The 23,513-nt window shown below is 39.1% G+C and overlaps 1 protein-coding gene across 1 annotated transcript; it reads left to right on the top strand.

Moving 5' to 3' along the window:
• The first annotated feature begins 6,461 nt into the window (after positions 1 to 6,461).
• Positions 6,462 to 22,159, top strand: TARS3 (threonyl-tRNA synthetase 3). Its single transcript, XM_062584226.1, has 18 exons — positions 6,462 to 6,692; positions 7,595 to 7,785; positions 8,351 to 8,474; positions 9,663 to 9,784; positions 10,547 to 10,664; positions 11,291 to 11,355; positions 12,050 to 12,128; positions 13,380 to 13,526; positions 15,084 to 15,182; positions 15,534 to 15,700; positions 16,250 to 16,412; positions 17,309 to 17,446; positions 17,936 to 18,013; positions 18,109 to 18,209; positions 19,258 to 19,362; positions 20,192 to 20,264; positions 20,933 to 21,047; positions 21,172 to 22,159. The coding sequence occupies exons 1-18, from the start codon at positions 6,462 to 6,464 to the stop codon at positions 21,318 to 21,320; spliced, it is 2,265 nt and encodes a 754-aa protein (XP_062440210.1). The 3' UTR covers positions 21,321 to 22,159.
• Positions 22,160 to 23,513: the final 1,354 nt, after the last annotated feature.

Below are 23,513 nucleotides of genomic sequence, written 5' to 3'. Positions count from 1 at the left end.
TACTGAAGCCGTCTAACACAGGCATAGCAACTTCAGCTGATGCATCTAGACCAGACAGTATTCCTTCCCCTTTGATTCCTGTGTTCAACCCATCAGCTTTAGTAGGGTGGAGAAGAAAACTATTTTAATGGAAATAACCAATAATTCTCTTTTTTATCATACATTCCTCTGTACCTTATAGTAGGGCTTATCAAAATCAACATGTAAAAATGCACAGTGCATAAAAATTCATAATGCATGATCTTGTAATTGAATCCACAATGTATGCATGTGTGAATTTAAACAAAATACGTGCATGAATTAATGTGAATATATAGTATGTGTTTTCCTTTCCCTGCCATGTAGTAGATTATTATTAGCAATAATAGATTCTGAAACAGTGGCTTGGCACATTAGATGCTCCTGGGGGAGGGGAAAGAGGAAAGAGAATAGTAGTGGCTGAGCTGAGGCAGCCTGAGGCGTTTGCTGCCTACACAAGGCACAGACAGACAGAATAGATTGGGGAAGCTGTTCCAGCAGTATCCTTTACTGTTTTGGAAATGTGCAGCATTGGCTTTCTCCTTTATTCTCTATATCTGCTATGATGTTGTCAGGGAGACGGAGTCCTTGATTCGCATCCAGCTGCGGAGGCCGTCACCTTCTAGGGCAGTAGTAGCCCCCAACCATATACCCACTGGAGGATTTAAGCCTGTTCTGTGACAAGTCTCTGCATGAGAGGTTTAGGTGGTAGAGAAGAAAAATTTTCCCTCACCATCTCTACAGTTAATTCAGAGAACACCAGAACTTAATATCTGAGAACTGCCTTTGATGGTTTTATTTTAATTGCTGTAAAGCTGTACTGTAAATTGATCTTGAAAAATATACTAAATGGACATCTGTTCATAAGCAAATTATGGTAAAATATCTGCTGCCTTCTAGCATAATTAGATCTCTAACTGTCAAATTTAAAAGTAATCAGGCTTTCAAGCAAGGACAGACTCCAGCTATTTTAAAAATGAAAATGGTTTTAGAGTTTAATCTTTCTTTTTTATTTGTTAAAATTATGGTTCTCGGCTTTACTACTGCTTTTTTATGAGTAGTTGTAATTCCAAAGTGTCTTAAACCTTTTACTGAATGAACTGATAGAAGACATTAATGTTTTAAATAAATTTTAACAGGACATTCTGTACACAACCTTTGAGCACAACCCAGCAATCATTACTCAGAAAACTCCAACTGAATTGAAAGGCTCCAATTTGGAATATATAGACACACACACAAATTAAAAATAGGTTACTAGCATATGACCGTAAACACCATACATATTTTTTCATATGATCTTTGCTAACATCGAGTAAACCATTGTTTCTCAAACAGTATGAATAGGGCCTGATGTCCAAATAATATTCTGAATAACTTTGATTGCATTGTTGATATTTAGAATACAATCTTTTTCGTGCAGTTGTAAACAGAAAGGTACAGCAAATAATGTGGTTCACAACAAAAATTGCAAACAGATCTATCACTGAGGCACTATGCCTACAAAACTTCTCAGTGTATGTTTAAGTATTGTCGAAATGACAATGAAACTAAAATATCAGTTATACTTCTGAGTTAAGCCTTATCAGTAGTACTTAGGAATTCTTTTCCTTATGTTGCCTATAATTTATTAGCAGCAGCAATATTTAATATACAGTATTTTGCTAACAGTTTAAATATTCAAGGTGTCACGTAAAATATTTGTTCATAAATTTCCCTTCTTGTGAATTTCTCTAACAGAAAAACGGTATCACAGACAATGACGGTATCACAGAACATAAAGGAAACGAATACTCTCTCTTGTTTAGTGCAAGAGAGAAAGTAAACACTAATTATAGCAAATAACTATTAGTGTCAAAGGATTCCAAGACATTACCAATACACACTTAAGCATTTCAGAGTGGACAGTGACCTTACCTTCATAGCCAAGGAGAAAGCATGTCAGCAAGTTAGGACAGACCTCCTCCAAAACGGAACAAAAAACAGAGAAAGCACTTGGGCCTTTTAAAGAGAGTTTACCTAAAAAATACTCAGTTCTCTTGTAGCTCTCCTGGGACCAAATGTCTTCGTATTCCTCCAAGGAAAACACTCTCTCGTAAACCAAATATGACAGCACTTTGTTCACATCCAGCTCTTCCAGTATTTTCTTTCTCTGATTGCTTGGGATTTCAGAAAGCCACATACTCCTGTTTTCGTTTTCTTTTTTAGTAGATTTTGCACAGTTATAAAACCAATATTTGGCTGTTCTTCCAAACATTTTGGTATTTTAACACAAAATAAAAAAATCTGCCTCTGCATTTATTGTACAGTCTTCAGTATGCAGAGCAAACATAATGTGGATAGATAGAATGCAAATACATACTGCTGCCTGTAATTATTGTAATTCTAATGGAATAAAGAAGGCCTACATACAAATTATAAAGAAATCTAGCTCAGTGCCTGCAGCTCCTAAGAGGATTACATTACACTAATTAGCCCTTTACAACTGTTAACAGCTTCTGAACCATAATGATGAGACTGAGAATTGCTTAGTTACTGTTACTTTTTAATTCTGTAACTGATCTTCAAAGATATCTCTTTGCAAGAAAATAATTTATTCAAGAAGATAGCTCATCAAACTGAAATAATGTGTAGCAACTGCTATAGGACATAAAATAACATGTCATCTGTACATTTATTTTTGTATTCCTCAGAGACAGTCACACAACTCACAGTACAAATGATCCTCTCTTGTTATTTCATAAAACATTGACTTTACAACACATCAGAATTATATATTTAGCAATACAATATTTAGCTTTAGCACAACAAAGCATATTTCTGTAAATATACTGCAAGAATATATACAAAAAGCAAGAAAAAAAGGAAGCTTATAGAATAAGACTTTTTCTGTGAAGATCAGTATATGTCTGTGTTAAGATTAAACACCATTTCTGCATGTTTACATCTTTAAATGGTGTCCAAGCAAAGTAAAGCATCAGAGTAGTTTCCATTTCAAAAACCAAGTTTAACAGTGGTGATTACTGCAGTCCCAGTGGAGGTGTTCTGCCACTGATAATCATTCACTGAGGATCGCGCACTTACATAACCTCCTTACACAAATGCTGCTTAGTGCGTGGACTTCGTGGTTTTATTTTTCATACTTTCTGCCAGCATAAATTCCCTCTCTGTCAGAGCTGCGAGTACTTCTGTCTCCTCCTCCTATTTCTTAGTCCAGTTCTTCTATTTCTTCCAACTAATAATGTACCCATGTCCTCACCTGGGCAGCCTTCTCTGTGGGCTCTCTAATGGGCACTTTACCTCTTGGGCAGCAAGCAAAAATATTTTGCCAACCTTTAGGAAACCAAGCTTTGCGATATGTTTAGTCCTCACCACCTTAAGAATAACCTTGGTATCTTCCAGGCAGGCTGCTTCTGTTTCTGAAGTTGCAAGTGTTTATCAGTCAGCATTACAGCTGACCACTGACCATTTTATCCTTCAGGAATTGTATTATGTGTGTCACCAGCTCTACAATTAACTAGCCAGGCTTCACAGAAGTGGTTGAAAGCGATGCCTGTCACCTTGTGGTTGTTTGTAGATATAACAAGCCTTATAGGTGATCTGGAGCAAGGAAGAGTGGAATTACGCATTATTTTAAGTCATACTGATGACCGCTTTTAGCATGTGATGGCTTACTGAACGCAGCAGTGAGATCCCTGCTGCTGCCTCCGTAATCTGCTCAGGTAGAGCTACCTCTGCGCTGCCTGGCATTGCGGCCCCCGGGACAGAGGCCGTGCCTGGGCAGACACGGCAGCGAGATGCCGCTATCCCAGCTGGCAGCCTGGGAGCTCAGCCGAGCGAGGGCAAAGCGTGCTGGGCAGAGAACGCAGCCAATCTATCTGCAAGGCTTGGCGCATCCTCTAGGCAACCTTTAAAAGTAAGGGCTCCTTTATAAGCCTAATTTTTAAGATTCCGTTTGATTTGTGAACCACCATCATAGTAGTACAAACACTACTTCCTCTTCTTTCTATATTTTCAAATTCTTGCTTCTCTTCCCCAAATTGCTACTATTTTTACTATTATCAGTAGTGCAATACCTCGGCACATAAAAGCTCCTGGTAAAGCCTGCAGCCTCACTTATGTTAGACAGCATCTTATGAGAGTTTTTTTTTTACCTAATGCAGTCATTTTGAATCATTTACCTAACAGAATAATTATATTACTTTTATCCAGTTTATATAATTTGATATTGCCCTAAAGGAATTCTGGTATGAATCAGGCATTTCAGCCACTATAACTTGCTAAGTTTTTCCATTACTTCAATAAATTACTTTAATAAATGCTAGATCAAGCCCAGGTTACAGTTTTTCGGTTCATAGGATAATGGCCCAGATACCAGATACAGAGGATGTAGCCTAAATATACTTCTTAAAGTTTAACCTTGAAATTTAATCCACATTTCTTTATTTTTATAGTGGAGTACACTGATTGTCATCAGTATCCTAAACTAGGTAATGAACTGCACAGGAGTGAATTTAGAAGTTAAAAGGGGAGTAATTTGTCAATTTAATATTGAACTTAATTTTTAAAGGAGGGGATAGAGAATGTCCTATTTTGACACCTCATGGCAGTTCTGCCCATGACAGTCACTCCTCGAAGAAGAGTGACTCTGCTAAAAGAAATGCTACACATAGGTGCCAGTGAGTTGCATCTCTTCAGAAAGAGAAGCAAAAATCAGTGCAAAGCAAAAGTATACATAGGTATCACTTTGCTGAGGGAGATTCACAGTATCTATTAAATAAACCAGCATGAAAGCCAGTAACACTAAAAAGCCTGATTACAGGAAAAACACCTAATAGAACTAAGAGCTACCGAGCTCTTAGAAAAAGTTCTTAGAAAATTCTGGGCATTCATGGAGAGAGGAAACAGTATTTGGCCATGAAGATGCAAGGAGAACTTGGCCTAATAGGAACAGGTGGATATAGACAGTGAGTTGTGCTACACATGGCAGCTCTCCAGGGTAATGGAAGACAAATGGCAGCCTGAAAATTGTGATTGTGCAGCATGAGAGGGTCTTTGAGCTCTGAATACCTTATAATTTCTTTTTAAAGAGTACAATCTTCTGAGCCAGCAGTATCCACATGACTTACTGGTGAAAGAATATATCCTTTTAGTCTCAAATACATTTCTATAAACTTCTAAGGCCACTGCAGATAATGAGTTATATCATAGGAAATGTATCAAACTGTGGACAAATACAAGAGTTGATTCTCTACCTCTTCATATACCATGTAGTTATTCTGTAAACTGGAGGAAAAATGCTAAAATTCTGATTTGGTAATTACCAGAATTAAAATCCACACCTTGCAAACTTTAAGTATAGGACAGAGGCAAAAATCTGAAAGTGTGTGTTGAGAAACCAAAAGCAGAGAAGTGGGTGTGGAAACAAGGGAGGAAATCAGAGCAATTGAAGATGATGGAAGAGTATTTGAGACAAAAGGACACGTGGAAATAAAGGATTTGTGATGGAGAACTATTCTTGCCCCGGGTAAAGGAGCTGAGGGTTTTATCTGCAATGTTGCAGTGCAGACTGACTGAATGTGCAATGCAGGATTTACAGTCCTTGGCTTCCCGGACTCCGAGTCCTAGCAGACACGCACCGAAGTTCAAGCGCGCTGCCTAGCTGCTCAAGCCTCTTCAGCTGATTCAACTTGGTACCACGTTCTGCAACCTATGCGAAGGTCCTACCTGGCTCAGACAGTCTAATTTACTCATGAAGGTGCTACTCAGTTCAGACAGTCTAATTTACTCAGACATTAGATATGCCAGTAAAAGAACTGATTTGAGCTGCCTGGAAAGAATAGGGTGTTCATACATGCAGGTGTCAAGCAGGAAGCCTCCACAGAAAGAAGTGCCGTTTATTTGGCTTTCTAGCCCGGCGAGGATGCAGCCTGACCCACGGTTTTTGACATCAACGTTCGGTTTTTGACATCAACGTTGTTTTGGAGTGGGAATAGTGAAGAGGGATGCAACAGAAGGTCTCAGGCGCTGGTTGCGCTAACAGGCCCACGAACGTGCCTGATGGCCTCGACTCTCGGTTGGCCCCAGCTGCTGCCCTGCAAGAGAACCACCCTCCTGGGAACAGTGCTCACGTAGCCTCACCGCCCTATGGGACACCATGGGAGAGAAGGTGAATGCCGGTTACGGGGAGCTGCTGGGGAGGAGGCCTGAATAACCAGCTCACACGGGGCAGGAGCCCCGGGACGCCGGCGCGGCGGGGGCGGCCCGGCGTGCGGCCCGTGCTCGGCGAGCTGCCGCTCGTATGGCGCCGTCCATCTTCCGCGCCGCCGCCGCCGCCGCCGCCGAGGCGCCGCCGCGCCGGGGCGCGCTCGGCCCGCGCGGCCCCGCTGCCTGCGGGGCGGCGGCGGCGGCGCGGCGCGGGGCGGGGCGGGGCGGCGCGGAAGATGGCGGCGGCCGAGGCGGCGTCGCGGCGGCTGTCGCGGCAGGAGCAGGAGCTGCGCTGGCTGGCGGCGGAGATCGGCCGCCTGCGGGGGCCGGCGGCGCCGCGCGGGGCCGGCGGCGGCAGCCCCGAGCTGCAGCGGCTGCGGGCCGAGAACGAGAAGCTGCGCTACCGGCGGCTGCACCTGCGCCGCAGCCTGGCGGCCGAGCTGGGCCGGGCGGCGCCGCGCGGGCAGGTAGCCGGGCCGGGCCGGGCCGGGCCCCGCGGCGGCGGCGAGGTTCCTGGGTGGGGCCGGGGCCGGGGCCGGGGCCGGCCCGGCGCGCCCGGCCGGGTGGTCCCTGCGGGCCGGCGGCGCGGTGTGGCTGTCGCTCCTCTCGGGAAGGCTGCGGCGCGAGTGCAGCCGCTGCCGGCGGTGCGAGGGGGATCGGAGAGGAGACGGGAGGCGAGGCGAGGCTGCGCGCGGGGCCGGAGCGCTGCGGGGGTTGCGCTAGCGGCAGCGCGCGTGCGGGGAGCCTGCGCTGCCCCGGTGTCGTGCACGTCGCTGGCGGGCCTGCTCGTACGCCCTTAGCTCCGCTAAGGAGCGTGGGCCGGCGGGACACCGGGGTGTTTCGTGAGCGGTCGCGCAGCGGAAGGGGCGGGGGGGCTGCAGGAGGACGCTAACAGCAGTATCCGCAGTTCAACAGGTTTTAATAATTCTGTCTATGCCAAACTAAAAGAAAATGATTCTGAACTTCACCGAGTTATTTGGATCTGATGCTTTGAATGGTATGGTGGAAGTGAGGTCTTGCTGGAATGGTCCAGACTTCTCCACAAACTCAGCCACATGCAGGTTCTGAGGCAAGAACATACGGTATTTTTTGGAGTCAAAACACGCAAACCCATTCAGGCACAGATGAATGAAGATGCGCTGGAAAACTGAAAAGCCACTATAAAGTAGTCAGCAACTTGAACCATACTGTTCTGTGTATAATGATTTACAAATAATTTTCTGCATGTTAATATAAACTTTAGCACAGTGAACTCTAATCCCAGTTTGAACCTCCAGGGATGCGTGAATGCTGTAAACTCCTGTATTCAATTTGTCGTGCATTTTTTTTATTATTGTGTATGATTTCATGTATTTGCTTATTGTTGCAGCTGCAGCATGAGCCAAGCTTTATAGAAGGCAGACTGAAGCTTTATGAAGCACTGAAAGAAGAACATGATGCTTTACTAGCTTACCGAGCGGCCAACCAGAGCGAACCGATCAACGTCATCCTGACGGATGGGAAGAAGGCTGAAGGGGAGTCTTGGAAAACCACACCGTATCAGTTAGCTCTGGGAATTAGGTAACCTGCAGACTGAAGGAGTTGTGCTTTTGAGGTGGTAAATCTGTTACTAGCTATTCCCTCTTACCCAGTTATATTCACATCGTAGTCAGTAGCAGATGGACAGCTCTCTTATTTGGATTACCTGGAAAGCATTGCTAAAACTTGAGTTTAATGTAGAAATAGCTGGATAAAGTTATTGTTGTGGGTGATGCTTGAGGTCGTGTTCTGGGGTCACAGTGGTCACTTACAATTAAAAAAACATAAATGTATTTAAAAATATATAAATTCCTAGCAGCAAGACTGCTAGGAATTAATCCGTATATCTGAAGTCTTACGAGTTGTCAAATAACTGTGAAATGTACTGTTAGAAGCAGTATTCCTTCCTGATCCCCAGCAGTGAAAACTGTAGCATGAAGTTAAGTCCTTTAAAGAATTTACTGTCTGTACCTTAAAAGCAAACAAATACAAAGGTCTTTAGGTGCTACAAGATGTAGAGGGGTATCTCCAGGTGTTTACGTACCTAAATATTTTCACAAATCTAAACCCAGATGTTTTGTCTCATGCCTTCATTTGTGTTCTTCAGCCAAGGATTGGCTTCAAATGCAGTCATTGCCAAAGTGAATGGTGAACTGTGGGATCTGGATCGTCCACTGGAGGGAGATTGTACTCTGGAGCTCCTTATGTTTGATAATGAAGAAGCACAAGCTGTGAGTAAACACTCTCTGGTTTCTACGTGACTAAAAGAACTAATGACGTGGAACTGATTGCAGTATTATGTTTTTAAAACCTTTAATTAAAAAAAAAATCTGAACAATTATTCAAATTACATTTGTTAATGATACTTCAAAGAATGTAAAATACCTATAATCTATAGATGAATAAAGTCTTAGGGTAGTCTTAGGGTTCTTTTCTTTCCTCCTCTTTTACATAAACAGGTTATTTCTCAATTGAGATTTAGCTTTTGTACTTCATGTCTTTATTCATGTGCTAATTTGAAATAGTTTGATGTTTTAAAAGTGCATGTGTCTCATTGTTTGACTGTGTGTTTGAAGATCAGACACTGGAAGCAAGCATGGTTGTCTTAGACTGTTCAAAAAATTGTCCAATATTGGATTTTAGCCATAAATAAAATGTATATGTCCCTGTACCTGCAGTGTTTATTAGAAACTTTGGTAGGCATATCTTAGTCAATTAAATGATGACTATACATAAAATCACATGCCTAAGTTTTATGGGATTCAGACTCAAGCCTATGTTTAGCTTTATGCAGTAGAGTTAGACTTCATTTTGTCAAAGACCTTTTCCTGCAGTTAAGCTTGTTAAAGGCATTTCAAGAGCTCCTAAAGGTTCTGTCGTGTAGTGGTGGCTATTAAATGATCTAAATTAATATGGACTTAGAATGTAAGACTGGTGTTGATCTACTGAGTCACTGGATTCTCTCTTCTGACATTTCTGGTAATGTGGTTTACAGTACTGTTAATAAAGATACCGTATGTGAAAAATGGCAACTTAGTTGGCTAGATTGCTTTGGATATTATTATTGCTGCATGGGCTTTCAACTGACAAGAAACTTATTTGTAAAAAAGCAAGTAAATCATGCATGGGTATAATCACCTTTCAGATCAGGATAAAAATGGGACTTTAAGGCTACACTTGCCGCTGTACTAGCAATTGGACTAGCAGTTACCAGATTAAAAAAAAATCAAATGAACATTAATCATATAGCATAGCACGTAATGAGAGCAGAGAATTGTTATCCTTCACACAGAATTTAAACAACAATTTCAATGTTTTTCCCATCTGCCTATATAGCCCCATTTTGTTTTTAACTATGCAGCACCAGTGAGCCCATGACTTACTCAGCTGACTTTATTATTATTTTTATTTTTTTGCAGGTTTACTGGCATTCAAGTGCTCATATTCTTGGAGAGGCCATGGAAAGTTATTTTGGTGGTTGCTTGTGCTATGGACCACCTATTGAGAATGGATTTTATTATGACATGTACATTGAAGATAGGTAAAATTTCACAATGTTGAAGGACTTCAATGATCAGCATTAAAGCTCTGGATTTGAATTATTTTTGCTTGATCATGTCTCTACATGCTAAAAGTAAAATGCTGTTTATCAGATGCAGTTTAAAAATAACCACTAAGTTGCTTTTCTTCGTAATATAGGTATATACATCTTATGTATTTTTTAATTAAAGAGCAATATTCAGACTCCTGCTCTGTAGGACCTGTGGCTGTTGAACATTCTGTGAAATACTGTGATAGGTAACATTTGCTGAAGTACTTGAAACAGGAATTCCTTGAAGTACAGAAGTTTGTCTTCAAAGTGACGAGAGTCAATTGTAGAAGTGCACGTATGCATGTAACTCCTAGATGTTTACTGCTTGCTTAATCCTTGTGCACAGCTTTTACAGTCTGTTTTTCCTCATTTATCTCTGTGTAGTCAGGAAAAATACAGGGTCTGCATCAGCTGATAAACTACCTCTTGCAACTGACTTGAGCCTTTTTTCCCCTTTTTTCTTAAAGCATATATGCTTTGAGCTGCTGATCTTCCAGACACTTATACATGTGAAAGAGTATTTTTGAATGATTTTGGTGGGATTGTTCAGAGTGATACAGTTTGTCTTTCAGAGTTTAGTCTCTGGAAGTGCAATTGATTGTAAGAAACTAATGTTACAAATCACAGCAATGCATCCTTTGTTTTTCACTTAAAAATGGGAATATCAATATAATTAACTTCTATTTCTTTTGCCCTTGTTTGTTTGTTTAGAGGTGTATCTAGTTCTGAATTTCCAGTACTAGAAAACTACTGTAAAAATATAATAAAAGAGAAGCAGCCTTTTGAAAGGCTAGAAGTCAAAAAGGAGATTCTGTTAGACATGTTTAAGGTAAATCTTTGGAGTAGCTATGATTCTGTTATTATGACCTTTTAAAGCTGTAGCTTCTATTAAACAGTGCACGTGACTAACTCATCAGAATACGATCTATCTAGTACAACAAAAACAAAGTATTTTCTTGGCCCTCACTGTATCACTTCGAAGTGTTCAACATGTTTTAAAGCAATAATAAAACATTTTCTTACTCCTCAAAAGCCTGCAAAATCAATGAGACTACCAAAAGATTGGTACACAAAAACATTCATTCTGGTTCACTTGCAGGAACAAGCCAAAAAAGCTGTGTTCTCTAGCACTCTATTTATACATGAGTATTACCAGTCTTACTGTACTGTGTATTAATTGGCTTTCAGAAGTGCTCTGAGGTGTTCAAGTAGTAATGACCATGTTTAATATGCTCTGAGGGAAATTAAGGTATTTTCTCTGTCTATCTGCTCATGATTTATAACTCTTCTAGAAGGAATGTCAAAATTGTGCACATATGTGTATGTGATCATGTGACTTTTTACTTGTGATAGTGTCTTTTACTGGTGCATTTACATTATTAATATATAATTCTAGAATAGTATTTTAGTAGTTGTTTGAATGATGTCTCTAACTTTTTATATTTCCCTGTGTAGTATAACAAGTTTAAGTGTCGTATCCTGAATGAAAAGGTTGACACACCGACTACCACAATATACAGGTAAACAAAATAAATGAGAAGATACTGCAAAATATTTCTACAGTTGGATATACCTCATTTGAACTGAGAGGAGAAGGAATTATTTTGTTTACTCCAGTTTCAGAGTACTAGTGTGATGGGGCCTAGGTTTGTAATTAATATTTTGTAGATCTTTTCTTCCTCTACTAGGACAAGTCATGTCTCCATTGGTGCACAGACGACAAATTCACTTCTCACTAATTGCCTCTGCTTTCAAGAAAAATACTAAAACAAGTTACCACCAATGGAACTGTATGACTGGCTAATGGGTGAAGCTAGCGCAGTGTAGGGTGAGGAGCCTGTTCGTTCAGTTGAGAGGAGTAAAAGTAATCGGAAAATGACAAATATGTTTGCTGTTGGATGTGTTTAGTTAGATCCGTATATAAACTCTGTCAAAGTTGCTCAGGAAATTTCTATGTGAATTACTGAGTGTTTTGTGATGCCCCTGAAGAGGATCAAGCATGCTGAGTGTTTACAGGGTGAATATTCAGTTCAAGTAGAAGGGCATGATTACATTTAAGAAGTACTGAATTTGCTGAATGTTGTATGATACTTACTTAGATTAGTAGTTATATGTGTTCAAATTAAACATATCAAGCAATACCCTGAATGCCATTAGTGACTTTGCTTGAAAATGTTTGAATGCTTTAAAAGAACCTATTGTTTTGATTTGTAGATGTGGTCCGCTGATTGATCTCTGCAGGGGCCCACATGTGAGAAACACTGGAAAAATTAAGGCCCTTAAAATATTTAAGGTAAGTTCATAAGTTAACTCTGCTTTTAAACTAACCTAAACAGGAGTCAGTTGAAATCAGTTATTTTTTTTCCCCTGAAGTGTTTGTGTCAGTGTCCTCTGTATTGTTCTGTTTGTATATTACCATAAAAGTAATCCTTAACTTCTTTCCCCTGTCCTGTCATCCAAGTAGAACTATTGATTTTCCTCCTTCATCTGCTTCTAAGGTTTACTGATTCTTTACTGATTTCTTCATCAATGAATGGTAACAGCATCTTTATTGGAGTAATTGCTCACATGTAGTTACACACATGCTTATGCTACTATTAAGGTCAGTGTAGAAGGTACTCAAGCTAATGGTGACTAGATTTAGCTGTGGAACCTGCTACAGCATGCTTGGTGCCTAAGCGAATATGGCAGTACTGCTTTGGGACTCTTGTGGTATCTCCACCCACCATTGCGTTGTGCAGCATAGATGTCCTAGCTTGGACCAGTAGTAGTTAGGACATTATGTGCCATGCTATCCGTGTAGCATGCCTGTGGCCTCTGTTCTACAGTAAACAAACATCCAAGACATCCATTGAGTCAGGAAATAGTATTCTGACCTAGTAAGATGGGATCTTTGAGATACAAGAGCTAAAGTGAGCACTGGCAGACATGTAAATGCTGCTCTGTAAAAATGACATTGCTCACAGGAAAGTCAGAGCTGGTGTTTGCAGATGCTTATGAGAACTACATCGTGCTAGCTATCTGCAGATGCTAATTTTGCTAACCTCACTAGCCTGACCTCCTTGGAGCGTTCAACATACTTGCTTTTGCTGGCTTCCTCACTGAAATCTCTGGAACTCTGAGATACAGAATTTAAATGTTCAATTGTCAGAACAGATAGGATTTAACTGTGAAAGAGAGAGTTATTTTTACATTTTCAGTCTTTACCGTTTCCCTACTGCATTATGTTTTCAACTTAAACAAGTGCTTCTCTTTTAGAAGATACAATGTGAAATAATGAAACATGACACGGTGCAAGTTAAAATAAGGTACCCAAGTAGAAAAAAATGCATGACTTGACTAGTCACTTGTGTTTATGCCTTCTGTGTTAGTATCCTGACTAAAAGATGGTGCGAGTATCTGTGTGTTGTAAGCAAATGCTGGATGACTAGATACAGATCTTTTCCTAAGGAAAAATCGTAACATTTGAGTGGATTGGTGTTTATTCTTCTTCTCCCTGAGATTATATAATAGTGTATTAAAATATGGGGTTCTTTTGCATCAGAATTCTTCTACGTATTGGGAGGGAAAAGCTGACATGGAGACTCTGCAGAGAATTTATGGCATATCCTTCCCTGATAACAAAATGATGAAGGAATGGGAAAAATTCCAGGAAGAAGCTAAAAACCGGGATCATAGGAAAATTGGAAAGGTTTGTTATTTTATGGCCTACTTGTCTTCTATAATCCTGTAAAAGAATTCATTCTTTCTTTGTTTTTCTATATTTGGATAGTTCAAGTGGGAGCCAGTTCTAAGAATTTCTTGAAGTATCAGTTGTATTTTAAATTTTTAATTCTACAAACTCAACCTGTGAGTTGCATCGAAGTGTTAGTGTTCCTGACTAATGTTAGGAAGACGTAGTAGGGTGGTCCCCTGGGTTCAGGGAACTGTCTTAAACACTTGAATGCATGGTGATCTCTTCAGATTACATACCTAAAAGACTAAATTGTTCATAGAGGAGATACATTATTTCTACAGTTTTCTACAATTTGTTTTGGTCAATCGTTATTATAGATGTAAATAAGTTAATAGCTAACTTAAGTGTATACTCATAGTACCTTAGCTGGCATTGTGAAAGTTGTTCGTTTGTCCCTCTGCCAGATTTAATAAACAATGTTAGTATTAAATTAAGTGTTAAATTAAATTAAGTTGGAAAGTGTTTGAATGGCACGGTGAAATATTTTGACCTAGTGTTGGTTTCACTCATAGGTGGTGATTCCACAAATCAGTTGCCTAACTGTTGTCACCTTTACCATTATTTTGTAGAGCAAGTGGAGTTTTAAGGAAGGAATTTGAAGGAAGATAGTAAGTAGCTTTGGGGGTGTTCAAAGGCACAATAGGCAGCATGAGGGAAAGCAGGAAGGCATTTACTTAAAAAAGAAAAGAAAAAAAAAAGTAAGTGCAAGTGAAGTTTAGCATCAATGGCAAAGAGGATGCAGGCATGAAACTCAGTAATTACTGATGGATATGAGAAAGGGACTTTGAAAGGCCTTAATACGCACAGGTGAACAACTTGCAGGTAGCTCGGTAGAGGGAGAGCCAATGAAGAGTGTACAGAGAACGGTGACAAAGGGAGGGAGTAGTACAGTGGTCTTTGCTGAAGTATTCATGCTTGTTCCCACAGTCCATTCAGACCTGAATATTTGTTCACTATTTACCCGATGAATACTTCTTTGCCTTTTTCAAAACCAAATTATCTAGCGTCTATGTATCTAGTATCAATGAATTAACTAATATCAATCAAACAAATTGTTTAGTATCTATGTATTTAGTATCTACGATATGTAAGAGACTAACATTCTCCAGAGCCACACTTCTGAGGCTGGTTTTTGAGCAAGGCTCTGAAATAGGATGAATGTCTCATAATCTGCAGCCATCAACCCTCAGATCTGATGGGTATGTGTTCTAATTGTTTTGACTACTAATGGCAAGATTTCTTAAGGCTTTGGGTTTTTTTGAGGAAACGTATTTAGATGGTCACAAAGTCAAGATATTACTATAAAGCTTCTAAGAGTAAGAACTAGAAATGAATTAATTTCTACTGCGGAGAATTTATAAGCTTCTAGAAGTCATCTTGTTGCTGTAATCGTTCACCCTGGTGAACGAAGTGTGTCGACATGTGAATTAAAATCAGTCATTTTCTGCAGTTCTACAACTGGGGATACAGTTGAAGTGGTCTTACACTAATTATGTTTTTTAATTGATGTAGGAGCAAGAACTTTTCTTCTTTCATGATTTGAGTCCTGGAAGCTGCTTTTTCCTCCCCAGAGGTGCCTTTCTTTATAATACACTCACAGATTTCATAAAAGTGAGTAGATACTGATAGAATTCCTAATGTGCTTAGTATCAGTTGTGATCTTAAGTGATATGTCATTCACAGTACTGAACTGCCCTCACAAAGAAAAACACTTCTGTATGTAAACACATGCCAGAATTTCACTGAGATTATATAGATCTAATCTCTTTAAAACTAGAGCAGGGGAAAGCATTCTTAGTTGACACATGCTTTTTCCAGTTGTGTAAGACCTATATGCACAGTGGTCCTTTAGTCTCCCAGTAAATGGCCATCATAAGAATACAGTTATGGAATCAGGCTTTTGCTTATTGAAAGTTATTTTCTATCTGTATCACCTTTTAAAATATTTAATATGTTTTATAGGAGGAATATCGCAGGCGTAATTTTACAGAAGTTGTATCCCCAAACATCTTCAACAGTAAGCTCTGGGAAGCTTCAGGACACTGGCAGCACTACAATGAAAATATGTTCTGTTTTGAGATTGAGAAGGAAACTTTTGCCCTTAAGCCGATGAACTGTCCAGGACATTGGTTTGTACTCTCAGCTGAAAAATGTTCTTATTTTGCTATATCTGTGCTGTGTGGGGCTGAGGGAGATTAATGGAGTATCAATGCATGTTATCCTGTGTGTGCTAGCTGTACAGTAGACTACTTTTCCTAAGCAACTCGTTTGTCCAGAGAGTTACCCTCATGGTGTCCCAAAGCAGACCCAATGCAGTTCTCTTGTGGATTTGCTGGAAGATCCCCCTGCTAAATGAGCTAGATGTCTGTGTGCTAGCACTAGTTTGGCACTCTCAGCAAGTATGACTTTAGTTGGGCAGAAATAGGCATAAGCTGTGGTGTATCAAAAGGAGGTGCAAATCCTGGTTGTTACTGGTTGTTACTCTCATAGTGGCTTTTCGAGGTGGTCTTTACCAAGCGGAGTGCCTCGGTTTCTTCATTTGTCTGCCTTTTCAAATGCAGACAGCTTTAAAAATGCTGTGTGATTATTGTGTACATTAATCTTGTTTTAGCTTCTGTGTTGTCTTAAGTCTTGTACAGGAAAGATAAAAAAAACAAATTCCTTCATGTTCCTTCTAGCCTAATGTTTGCTCATCGTCCGCGATCCTGGAGAGAAATGCCTCTAAGACTTGCAGATTTTGGGGTTCTTCACCGAAATGAGCTCTCTGGGACTTTAAGTGGCTTGACTCGTGTTAGGCGCTTCCAGCAAGATGATGCTCACATCTTTTGCACAATGGAACAGGTTAAAACACAATGAAAATCAAAAAACAACAACAAAAAAGCAAACCTAAAACATTTTCACTTTTTAGTTTCTTCTACCATGTAGTTTTGTAGTATAACGCTGCATTTGCAGGTTTTCTGCCTTTTTTTCTTTTTTTGTTAGGTTGCTTCCTTCTTATTCATCAGGTATATGTCTGAGCTTTCTGTAGTATTGCTTGAGTCAGTAGTCTATTGATCTTAGCTTCCCACTTAGAAATTTATCAAATGCCAATGCTATAATTTGCATTGTTTATTTTTTTTTCTTTGAGGTTAAGAAATACTTCTAGGAAAAGAAGATAAGATAACATCTGAGAGATGTTATTAACTGTGAATTACTGAATAAGACTTGCTCTAGGTTTTTCTCCTGTGGAAAGATATGTGGGTGCAACTAAATCCCAAAAGGTAAAGTTCCCCTCCCGTCTCTCCCCAAAAAAGAAAGAGAGTTGTCAGTCACACTTTGCTTTCCATACTAATGCTGAATAAATGCTTTATTCAAACAATAATACCATAGGTTTCAGTGGAACTGTGTGAGTAAATTGACATACTTTATAATAAAAGTCTGACTCATGCAATCTGGCTCCAGAAAGCTAGGCTTAGTAAGAATATTACTCTTCTTTCTATGTTGTGAAGCCACAGCACCTCAGTTCACTTCTCACCCTTTTCTGTAGGTTTGAGTTTGTAGAATATAATTTTCATACATAGTTGTTTTTTTTAACTTAATAGACTCATATGAGAATGTATCTGTGTGCATCTGTGTGCACAGAAACGGTTAAAACCTGATGAAGAATACTGCAAATCCAAATCCTTTTTTCTATTTGCATTAAAATATAATCTTTTATTTTATTGTTAAAGTTTTTTTTTTTTTTTTTTACATTTAAGATTGAAGAAGAAATTAAAGGCTGTCTTGATTTCTTGAAGTCTGTTTATGCTATATTTGGTTTTACCTTTCAACTGCATCTTTCTACAAGGCCTGAAAATTATCTAGGAGAGTTAGAGATCTGGGATCATGCTGAAAAGGTAATTCAACTTAATATTTGTATTTTCAGAAATGGATATCTAAGTAATCTTTTTCATGTTAAATATTGAAATTAGTGAGATTAAGTCAGATGCTAAATACTGTACCTAATGAAAAAGCTTGTTGAAAAGCTGTGTAAAATGTGGACTTTCTGTATAAAATGACAATTGTCTGGCTCTTACTTAGACCTTTATTTTGAACTGATTCTATTTCTATTAATATTTTTTCAAATTCAAAATAATCACAAAGTTTTTACAAGAAACTACTCTGATTTTAAGATTTTTTAGCATGAACAGCTGAGTATTTGAACCGTAAGAGCCCCGCTGCCCGCAGGAGCGTGACCGTGCGCCAGGGGAGCACCCTTTGTGTTCCAGAGACCCCACGGCCGAGTGCGGGCCAGTGCTCTCGCTTTTGCCGTAAAGGAAGGCCTTGAGAGACCTATAAAGGTTAAAAAAATCTTCTTTGATTTATTTACTTATTTTTATGATTAGCAACTTCAGAGCAGCTTAAATAACTTTGGAGAACCATGGAAGTTGAATCCAGGAGATGGAGCCTTTTATGGTCCCAAGGTTAGTGAATTAGTAATTTAGTACAACTTTGGGACAAGAATACAGACAAAACGCAAAGAAACTGTACCTAGTAACTGTGATGTTTTGCTTGACAGATTGATATTAAAATTAAAGATGCTCTTGGCAGATACCATCAGTGTGCTACGATCCAGCTTGACTTCCAACTACCCATTCGATTTAATCTTACTTACGTTGGGTGAGTGGTTAAACAACTTATCTTCCTCTTTTAAATGTCCTCAAAATTGATAATTTACTTTCAATATTTGTAATTCTCACTAAACTGAGGTTAAACTGGTTACTAAAGTGCTATTTTGTATCTTAGTAAAGTGAATGGCTTAAGAGGGGAAACGTCTGTGAGGGGAGGTTAGTACTTGGACTGAGTCATGAACTTGAAAATTTTCCTCAATATCATGAGAGCTCAGTTTAATTGTAAATGCCACTGATTAAAGGGAAAAAAAATGGTGATCTGCATGTCTTATCTACCAGTTCTCAAGATCATATAAGAGAGTGGGCTGAGCTAATTTTCACTTTTAGCCTGGTCACCATCTCTGCTTCACTGTATACAAATTCAAACACATCTTAAAGAGTTGGTATGCTCAAAGTTCTTATCACATAAAGATAACACACATGCTAGTACTTGTTAAAACCTACTTTGACTTCCAGCATGGAAAAAGGATGTTTTAATCTTAGTATCAAGTTGCCTTGAATACATATTTTTTTAATGATTATTTTTGTATATTTTAAAGAACTTGATAGGAAGATATTTGGTTATTATTTTTGGTGCTGCTGCATATTTTTCAATAGATGTCACAGTCCTTTGGTAGATCATAATACTGGTACAAACAGCAGCTGGCTCTTTGCTTTCATTTCTTTTTCTTTCTTCTCTTTTCTTTTCTTTTCTTTTTTTTTTTTTTTTTTTTTTTTGATCACAGGCTTGTAACTTAGCGAAGGAAATTAACAGTGAGAGCAGATAAGATCCTTTGTGGCAAAATAAATGCAATCATAGAAGAAAACAGAGAGGAAGAGTATACAGTATTAAAATGCACAGAAATGGACCTGAGTCAGAGCTTTGGACTTCTTCACTAAAAGTAGTAGATTTTACAGAAGTATAAAAAAAATCCATTTTGTTTTTCCATGAAAAGTAGAGTCAAAATTGTTAGTAGGGTTATTTGTGTGTAGGTTAAGAGAAGGTGATTTTTGGGGGGGTTTATTTTGTTTTTTAAATCTTTATCTGCCTTTTCCAGTAAGGATGGTGACGATAAAAAACGGCCAGTGATTATTCATAGAGCTATCTTGGGGTCCGTGGAGAGAATGATAGCTATTTTAGCAGAAAATTATGGAGGAAAATGGTAAGTGGCACAAATACAGTTTTAGGGAACATTTAACGATGTAGCTAGAAAATACAGATGCTTCCTGTATATCATAATGCAAAATAATTTTCCTAGAATTTTCTCAAAATTAGTAGGTAATACAAGAAGAAAAAAGAAGTCTTATTTTTATGGTCTGAGCTGTATGATATCCTTATATTTGCAGTTCATGATTAGAAAGTCAGTTTTACGAATCTGTAAGGAAAAATTATACAGTGCAACAGAAGTAAGAATTGTAATTAAATGTATTGCTACTCCATTTTACTTTGTCCTTTTTTTACTCTTAAAAAGTTATGCCTTTATACTAGGAAGAGGATAAACATGCAAAGTAATTATATATACAGACATGAATTCATCTTAAATGAAAGGATTTTTTTTTAATTTGTAAGATGTTTTATTTCATCTTGAATTAGCTCTGAAGATATATCTCTGTTAATGGATGGAAGTATTAAGAAAGGGTTAATTCTTACTTTCGAACTGAAAACCTGTCACTATAAAGGTATATAATAAATAAAAGTAGATAATATGTGTAAAATTGAAACTATGTTAAAAATTGTGAAACCGGTTAGGAAGTGAACAGAAGCTCAAAGTTGTGCGTATGTCATTTAACCTGGATCAATCTATTTGCCATTTTATGTGAACTAGAAAGGGTGAATAATAACATATCCAACATCATCCAAGGCTCACATAAATATTTTTATAAAGTAAAGGAATTAATTATTGGGAAATAAACCAGCTAATATACAGGTATAAAATACACATTTCTCTTTTTTTTTTTTTTTTTTTTTTTTTTTTTTAATACACTTGCCAGGCCATTCTGGCTGTCTCCGCGGCAGGTCATGGTTGTACCTGTGGGACCTACTTCTGAAGAGTATGCCCAGCAGGTGAGAATAGAGCCTTCCTTTATACCAGGCACTTTTAATAGCTTCTTAAATGCTTGTCCCAGAACAACAGATGATTGCTTTAATGACTTTGCAGACTTCTTTTTTTCCCCATAGGTGACATCTTTCATACCTCTTAAACTTTGTGTAAGCTTAAGAAAGGGATATGTAACAAGTATTTTGGGCTGTGCTATCATGTACATACGTCAGTATTTGTTAAAAAAATATTCTGGACTATAAACTTTATATAATTATAAAATTATCTGCTTGAAGTAAGAGTGGAACCAGTTTCCTCCGTTACCCAGCACGTATGCTTTGGAGTACATTCGAGTACATGTACTTTTACTGCCCTCCCGTGCTTTTCTTAATGCAAGCATAAATGGCTTCGTTTCTTCTCCTCTTTCTCCTTCCTCTGATGGAAGAAGCCTTTTTGACGTTCAGCAGTGTAGCTGTCCGGGGAGATCAGCAAACATTTGATATGAATGTTACATTGTATTGTCCTCTTAACTAGAGTCCTGCCAAGCCCTTGAATCTGTGTGCAGTTTTCTTCAATGTCTTCCATATAACTATTCATAAGAGCAAAATTGTGCATTTATATGAATTACTTATTGGAAGGGATTACAGGATATACTATTTTGTGGTGTAGAATATATATACTCTTATTTTTTTAGGTTTGCAGTGACTTTTTTGAAGCAGGGTTTATGTCGGATGTGGATCTAGACCAGAGTTGCACATTAAACAAGAAAATAAGAAATGCACAGCTGGCCCAGTATAACTTTATCTTAGGTAATTACAGCATCTTTTATTTCTGAACACTGTGAAAGTTTGAATGTTGGGTGTAGAGTTAGCCTAGACTCTCATTTTGTAATGCAGGAAGGCAACTTAATATTGTTTCTGATATGTCTTGCAGTGGTTGGAGAAAAGGAGAAAGCAGATAATGCTGTCAACGTGCGAACAAGAGACAACAAAGTTCATGGAGAGATTTCAGTATCTTCTGCCATTGAAAAACTAAAGAATTTTAAGAGTTCACGTACTCCAAATGCAGAAGAAGAATTCTAATTTTTGCTGTTAGTTAGTATCAGTTTATTAGCTGCCCATGTGAAATAGTATTTCTTTCCTCCTCTACTGCAGTAATGCTCATTTGCAAGAATTTCCGCTTAGTGCGTCTTCAAACCAAGTAAATGCAGCCCATTTTGGTGCTTTAGGAATATCATGAAAGGGCAGGTACAACGGTCAGCTGTTTTGACAGTCCAGTGAATCTGCGCTGCTTGATAAAGGCTATTTAAAAAAAAAAATCTTCTACTAAATTATTTTGATTTTACTGTGTAAACGAATCAGGAATGCCATTAACTCAAGGAACAGGACACTGGGCAGTGTATTAGCTGCTGCTGCTGCCATCGCTGAATTACCTCAGTCACGTAGGAGTTATATAACTGATGTGACCTGGAATCCAAAACTTGACAGTTGGTAGGTCTATAAGGAACATTTTGAATCTTTTTTTTTCCCTGACTCTAAATTTAATATCAGACGTGGTGGGCAAGGTGGGGATAGTCCAATTCTTTCTGAATCATTGTTCGCAGGCTACAAATACATAGGTGTCTGTTGGAAATCTCAGTGAAACAAAGCACTGAATGAGTAAGAATGAGATAACTGGTTACCATAAATATGACTGTGAAGAAAGAAGTTGAATTACCTACCATATCTGTGTGTGGAAGGCTTTTACTTTTGTTTGTGCTTGCTGTCAGTTTAACTTCTGTCAAAAAACACTAAATTAATCTTTGAAAACCTTTCTGTTTATAATTTATTGCTGTGCTTGTTTGAGATCCTGAGTATGCTGAGGTGTGGATGACATAATTTTAATTTATTCTTTTATATAATACAGTATGTTGGAATTTAAATTGGTTGTATCTGTCTGACTTTAATTGTTTACATTTACACGTTTTTAAAAGCTAACGTTGCAGGCCATTGAATCCAATCTTTTGGAGAGGAGAGCTGAAATGTCAGTGACACTTTTCCTTCCACTTTTATAAGCTCTTTTTTAGCAACCAAGCTTAGCTAGTGTTTGATGTGTTACTCAAATATAGTGTACAACCTCAGTTGCAGTGATTTAAATATAACTGAAATGGAGTAGAAAATAATATGTGGCGCATAGACATTGCACAAATGCAAAGCTAGTGTTTTCCTTCTGCCTGTCACTTGTGTAAGTGTATGTTCTATAGGCCTGCTTTCGATTATTGTATTAGTTTGGGTTTTGTGAATCAGTTTCTACCAACTGATCATGCCAAGGTTTTAAAAAATTTGGGGGAAAAAATGAAAGGGACGAGTGCTGGGAAAAAGTTTTCTGCTCACATTTATAGAATGAACATGGTGTGTGGAGGAGTGATTTTATATATATGTATATATGTTTATATATGTGTGAGAGTGTATGCATGTATGTGCATAGATACATATATATATACACATATATATGCACACATGTCTATGTATGTAAATTCACAGATGCTATGTATGTTTATTTCATTCTTAGGGACTTCCAGCCTTCTTGCTATGTATGTGCCCTATATGATGTACCCCAGGATTGAAAGCTTCATTTTTTAAGGTGAATTTCTAGGTTTTCCAGATGTAAGAACAGTTTATCAGCGCCCGTGTATCTACCCGGTAGCCATCCAGCTAAGCTTCCAGAGGGCCTGCAGCAAGGGCGGAGGGGTGAGGTCTGAACGCCGGAGGCGGCCAGGTCAGAGGGCCGCCACGGGGCTGCTGGTGGACGTGGCTGGCGGCCGGAGCCCCGTGAAGGCAGGGTGGCGGAGCGGCGGCGCGCGGCCCCTCGCCCCGCGTGGGAGCCCTTGCTGCGAGCTGGCGCCAGGGTATTCAGGGCCCGAGGCCGAGGCCTTAGCTGGCTGCAAGGGCGCGAAGCAATCAGAAGGGGCTCAGTGGAGACACACCGTGCCCTTGGAGCAAGGGAAGCGCCGGCGAGGGAAGGGGTGGTGGGAAGGGGCGGAAGCGTGCCCGCGCGGCTGGCGTGGCGGTGGCGGGTGGTTGCTGAGGGTGGGATCCATGCAACTTAATCTGGAGGTATTTGTGTAAGCCTGAGATAGCTCACTAATAGGATTGTGACTGCAGAGTGAAGGATATGAGTAAAGGACATGAACGTGGAGGAGTACCTACGATAGGGGACGCGAGACAGGCCCAGGAAGAAGGGGGGAGGACAGCCAAATGCCTGTTAGTAGCCTGAACGCGTAAAAAACGTTTGGA

Source organism: Rhea pennata, chromosome 10 (genome assembly GCF_028389875.1).
Source record: "Rhea pennata isolate bPtePen1 chromosome 10, bPtePen1.pri, whole genome shotgun sequence".
Taxonomy (NCBI): domain Eukaryota; kingdom Metazoa; phylum Chordata; class Aves; order Rheiformes; family Rheidae; genus Rhea; species Rhea pennata.
Note: the sequence above shows the minus strand (reverse complement) of the source record. Positions and strands in the feature narration are given on the sequence as shown.